Source organism: Phalacrocorax aristotelis, chromosome 16, assembly GCF_949628215.1.
Source record: "Phalacrocorax aristotelis chromosome 16, bGulAri2.1, whole genome shotgun sequence".
Classification (NCBI taxonomy): Eukaryota; Metazoa; Chordata; class Aves; order Suliformes; family Phalacrocoracidae; genus Phalacrocorax; species Phalacrocorax aristotelis.
This window is the reverse complement of record NC_134291.1, coordinates 10,794,268-10,800,267: the sequence shown is the minus strand read 5'-3', so window position 1 is coordinate 10,800,267 and position 6,000 is coordinate 10,794,268. Positions and strand designations below refer to the sequence as shown.

The window sequence follows — 6,000 nt, the reverse complement described above, 5'->3', positions numbered from 1 at the left end:
CGCCTCCCCTAACAGAGCGGCACAGCCCTGGTCCCTCGGACTGGCGGTGGTGGGTGCCCACACTGTTCCTGCCCCCCTGAGGGGTGCCACCCTGCCCCCCTGAGGGGTGCCACACACTTCCGCTCCCCTGAGGGGTGCAGCCCCGCTCCCCGCTGCCCTCACGCTCGGATGCACCGAGCGAGGTCAAACATTCAAACTCATTAACATTCCTCCCGGTTACCGGGACGACAGCTCCCGGCCGGGCCTCGCCAGACGCGGCTCCAGGCGGGCGGGGGGAACAGCAGAACAGCGCTCCCCGCCGCCCCCCCCGGCTCCTCACGTCCCGACCCGGGTAACGGCGGCCGCGCGTGCCGGCGGGGGGGGGGGCGCGCGGCGGGAGACTCCCCCTCGGCGGGGCGGGCAGGGGGCGTGGCCGCCCGCCGCTCTCCCCTCGCCAATGGCGGTGCCGCGCTGCGCCTGACGTCAGCGCCGGCAGCGCCTGCACATGGGCGCGCGGCCGAGGCGCGCGGCGCAGAGCGGAGCGGCGCTGGGCAGAGCGGGCGGCGTAGCTGCGCGGCGGAGGGGCCTCTCCCGCTCCCCTGCTCCGGCGGCCTCCAGGCGCCCCTCGCCAGCGGGGCGCGCCTCGCCTCTGCCCCCGTCTCACCGCGCTTCGTAGCGGCGCCGCCGCGAGAGGAAGGGGAAGGAACCGCTGCCGCGCAGCTGCCCCGAGGGAGAGCCCACCATGTCGCGGCCGCTCCCGCTGAACCCCACCTTCCTACCTCCCACCTACGGGGTGCTGAAGTCCCTGCTGGAAAACCCGCTCAAGCTGCCGCTCGCTCATGACGACGGTGAGGCTTCCCCGGGCAGCCCCCTACCCCGCCCCCCCCCCCCCCGGGATGGCTCTGCCCCCCGTGCCCTCTCCAGACCCCCTCACAGCCGGCCCGGTGAGGGCAGGCGCCCCGAAATGGCGGCCCGGTCCTGCCGTCACTTCAGGGACCGCTGCCTTGCTTTCCCTTTCCCCCGCTCCCTCCGACCCCCTACCCCCGCTTCCCCAAGGCGATTATTTAATGGGACGGCTTCGGCCCGGGCGTGAGGCGGGGGTCGCCGCCGGCCTGACCTAACAGAAGGCGTCTGGGTTTTCCATCGCCGCGGCGGAGCCACCGTGGGGTCGGCTCGGCCGCCTGCAAACATCAACGGAAAGGGCGCGATTCGCCTCAGGGCGAAGCGGTGGGTAGAGGCGGGGCGCCCGGGGTCCCCCCAGCCTGAGCTGGGGTGCCGCCGCCCCCTCCCCATCCTTTCACGCCCTTCCTAGAAACCCGCTCCCTTGTAACTGAAAAGCGTTTCGACAGTAGAAAGTTGCAACTTTTCTGGAAAGCTGAGGTAGTGCGGACGTAATTGCACCTTGTATTTCCAATTAATCAAACGCACATTAAAAATCAAAAGCCTATGAAAGGTCTTGCAGAGCCAGAGCTTTTTGTATCCTCAGCTTTCCGAGTTTCGTTGCAAAGCGACTCGCAGGATTTTGCCGGGGTTGTTGCATGCTGTTAAATAGAAAATGTTAAGGAGGCATGGTAGTTTACAGAAAGCTTTATCGGTTCAGATTGCTGCAAATCTTTTGGAGAAACCAAGTGTCTCCCTTCAAAAATGTGTTGAAATCACTGCGTATTGTAGGAATGAGTAGGAAGCATAATTTTAACTTTATTTTTTGCTTTGCTTTGCTTCTACTTTTGGGTTTTTTGTTAGCTCTTCCCCGCATCAAAATACGTATTCTGTCAGACTTCACCATCGCTTTAAGTTAGTAACATTAAGAAGTACTGAATTTGAGGACTTACTTTCCGTGTGTAAGGACCAGCAAGACGAGCCTTAATTTATAAGTATGAAAGGATAATAAATTACAGACATTTTAGGTTAAGATCATTCAGCAGAACACAACAATATCTTCCAGTTTGCTGTAAGTTAAATACTCACTTTTAAGTCTGAGTACTTATTGAAACTGACATTCAAAGCCATGCATGCAGTGGATTTGTTACCTAAAAATAGAGGAAAATCTGAAAAACATGGTTGGATCCAGCAAGGCTGCTCAGTTGGCTTGACCCGTCAATTAGCTACCAAACTGAGTGAATCAAAGGAGTTATTTTCATGAAGGCAATATGTGTTTGTTACAACCACAAGTGCAGCAGAATTAGCTAATATTTTAATTACTGAGCTCTTATATCTTTATTATGTGTTTTGTTAAAGCATTCGGTAAAGAAAAAGACAAAGAGAAGAAGTTAGACGATGACAGCACCAGTACCACAGTCCCTCAGTCAGCTTTCTTGGGCCCAACATTGTGGGACAAGACACTGCCATACGATGGAGACACTTTCCAGTTGGAATACATGGACCTGGAAGAATTCCTCTCAGAAAACGGCATTCCACCCAGCCCAAACCAGCATGAGCATAGCCCGCACCAGTCAGGTCTCCAGCAAGCTACCTCAGCATCACCTTCTGTCATGGACCTCAGCAGCAGGGCTTCTACTTCAGTCCATCCAGGCATGGTGTCACAGAACTGCATGCAGAGCCCGGTCAGACCAGGTAAATCAGACCTAAGAACTTCCTATGGATTTGGGCATGAGCCCTTCTCTCCACTGTAAATAATGACTTCTTCCTGTGTGGTTGACAGGCAGCTTAGAGAAGAGCCAGTATGACCGAAGTCACTCACACTCCAAAAAATAAAAATAATAGCTCTAGTTATTGCTAAGTTGCTCCACAGGGATTTTTGTTTTAATTATGTAAGGAAACAGTGGGAATTCCAAGGAAACTTGCCTGTCTTCTTTTTTTGTTGATAGCCTAGCTATATTAGCAAGTAAAAAGACCACAAACACAATGGTAGTGCACAGATGCCATGGTGTTAGATGCAAGGGAGAAGGACTGTGAAAGAGAATATTCCTTTGGCCAATATTTGATATGAGAACGCAGGAGTGGGCAATCATTTTGAAGTTAAAGACAATACTTCCTGTCTGAAATTTTGGCTGTAATCTTATTTCTTACTGAGCAAAGTAAAATTTGCCACAGTACACAGGGCAGGAACTAAATTTTAAAGCTGCATTATAGTCTTGCTTATGTTAGCATGAACTGAGTGTAACTCTGACCTGAGTTGATAAATTACATCTATAGTCACCCTAAGCTGTAGGCAAAGAAAACATCATGGAATCCAAGGTCTGATTGTAATGCGTGATTCTAAGCCGTTTGATGTCAGTGGAAGTCTTCTATTAGTTTCTTATCACTGGAAGTCATCCCTTTAAAGACACTAGTATGAATCCAGAATAACTGCGCTGGCTTGACACCAGCATTGCTGAGATCATGGTCAGTGGAATAGTGTCAACATTGAAGTTTGGAAAATGTGGATCTTTGCCTTTTTTCTTTAAAAAAAAAAGCCAAAACAAAACAAAAAAAAACCAAACCCAAACAACAAAAAAACCCAAGGGTGACTTCTTTATTGTGCTTTTCTGCTCACACAAGGTTTGCTAGAGCAAAGTGTGCTCTTTGGAGCAGGAAACCACTCCTCTCCCTTCTGCTTGATCGTTTGCCATGCTCAGTGTGCGAAGTCATTGTCAGAATCATCTGATAAGGCGGCAAAATAAATAAATAGAAGGTCAAAAGTTGTGGAGCAGGGTGAAGTAGAAAAGTCTTACAAGTCTGCAATGTTCCTTTCTCATTAAAAAGAAGTAAAACACCTCCCAAGACGCCCCAAACCTGTCAACAGACTCGTTGGCCCCGAGTCAGAAGTGTGTGTTTAGTCGTGGATTTCATTTACTTGCTTTTACTTTATGTGGATTTGACTTTGATTTGTATTTCAGTTTCAAGACATTTGGTAGTTAACTAATAACTTATAAACGTTTCCAAAGTTAAAATATATTTGGAGCTGGCAAGAATATAAAAAACCCTTGCTTTTTCTGAGCCAGTTTTTAAAAATAGTGCGTATGTGCTACAGCATTTTCTGTTGTGTATGCACATGTACAATTAAAAGCAGATAATCTGTCCTCATTCCTTTTCAGAGGAGCTTGGTTATGAGCCGGGCTTTTAATGATCACCTGTCAGAATTTATTTGTAATCAGCTGTCTGCATGACTTTTCAACTCATTGATTTTTTTTTTTTGAGCTTTTCCTGAGCCATTTGCAGCTCAGGGTTACAAACTTTTCTCACTAGAAACTCTATACTTTTTTACTGTTGTAAAAGAAGTCATGGTTCTTGGGGTGCGATAAAACATCAAATTTGCAGGTACTTTTTCCCCCCACCATCTTGCCTTAAGAATAATATAATTTTTTTGCGAAATGTGTTGTTTAAAAGGGAGTTCATTCCATTTCTTAAAATAGTATTTTCTTTTTCTCCCCTATTACAGATAGGTATTATAACTTAGTTCACAGTAGTCTGATTTATCATGAGGTTGTTGTAATTTTTACGTGCTGTTGTGTTAAAATCTTAGTTTGACAATCTGTTTGGAAGAGAAGATAAAGTTTAGCATTTGAGCAAGTTTTAAAAGAAGACAGTATATACTTTAAAAAAAATTTTTTTAGTAAAAGTAAAAATGAGTATTTAAGGTTGTCATAAAAGTGCCAAGGCAAATGTGCTGCTCTAAAATATGGAAGTTGGTCTGGAGGTAAATGTTAAAATCATTGTAATGGAGCCTTTTGGTTAATGTATCTTCAGACTTTTAAAATACATTTTTCTTCAAACTGTCACATGAAGAAAGTTGTCTTTTTAATTGGTGTGAGGTACCATTTCGGTAGCCTCTGCTGTGGTGATTTGTATTCTTGTAAGAAACCCAAGAACAAATCGTATGAATTATGTAATTCCAATAAAATTAATTCCATTTGATCTTACTATTTTTAGGGAAACCGAATTGTTCAGGTGATAGTAGTTGTCCCAAAAGTATTTCGTTGTTGTGTCCTCTGAATCTTGTTTTACAATGGAAGCCTGCTTTAGCGTGTGGACTCAGGCAGTGCAGGATTTGACCCTGTCTTTGGCCAACATCCCTACTTTAAGTGCCTCCGCAGCATTTAGCATCAGCGTATTGTGTGCAGTTGGTCAAAACTCCTGTACCTGCATGTGCCGTGTACGGGGGAGGATGTGCACGTGGAAGGCCAAACGTGATTCACATAAGTGCACAGTCTATCTTCGACATAGAGGGTCTACAGAAGAGTGGCATAAGCAGATTTAATTTTGTGCGTGTGTTGAAATATAAGCTTTATCTGTCTTTAGAATTATTGCCCAAATACGTATTTTATACCATCTCTGGATGAGATCGGGAAGTCTGCCTCGGCATTCACCGAGAAGTGTCATCAGGCTCGGCAAAGCCGAGCTGACCCTGACTGCAAACATGACATTACAAAATCCTCATGATTATTTTTTTTTCTTAAAAGTAAAAAAAATAACAACAAAATAAAGTTTCCTTATAGATTTAACTTAGTTCTGTATTTCCAGCTTGGATTGTCTGGCTGATGGAAAAATGTTTAGGCTCACCAGTTTACCATATGTTCTCTGGACTATAACAAAGATCAAAGCAAGCACCTACTTTCCCACAAATTCCTGTTCAGGCAATGTACATATAGCAAATACTGGCTCTGTTTTTGAAGAGCAGGAACACAGGGCAATGGCTCTTGTGAGACTGGAATCTGATGTATTTCTTTTTCACAGTACCAATTTTGTTACGAAAAAATAGTATTTTTATTTTAGCATTGCAGACCACTGTTCATTATAATGTGCAGATGCATCTGAAACTCCTTTTCTCTCCATGTATTGGAGGCTGGTTAGTTGGTTGAAATCTCTCGTCTCCCTCAGAGAAACAGATTTTATAAAGCCGGCTTTTAAAGTAACCTGTTACTGCAATCACATCATCTTCGTTATTAATCTGTTGCAGACCTTGTGTTGTCTTCTGCCATTTTTTGGTGGAACATAAATCTCCATTTAACTGTGGAATCCTTGAAGGAAATGGGGAGTATTTGTAGCTGTTTGTATGTAAAGGGGGGCTCATATTTTGCA

General features: G+C 46.0%; 1 protein-coding gene across 2 annotated transcripts in view; it reads left to right on the top strand.

Annotated features, from left to right (window-relative positions):
- The first annotated feature begins 479 nt into the window (after positions 1–479).
- HLF (HLF transcription factor, PAR bZIP family member) overlaps positions 480–6,000 on the top strand; it is a 35,702-nt gene continuing 30,181 nt past the window's right edge. The window contains exons 1-2 of one of the 2 annotated variants that reach the window (XM_075110947.1): positions 480–827; positions 2,218–2,553. In XM_075110947.1, coding sequence (XP_074967048.1) covers positions 722–827; positions 2,218–2,553 — 442 coding nt within the window. In that variant the 5' untranslated portion in view covers positions 480–721. The remainder of the gene's footprint in view (positions 828–2,217; positions 2,554–6,000) is intronic. The other variant, XM_075110946.1, reaches the window with a different exon arrangement.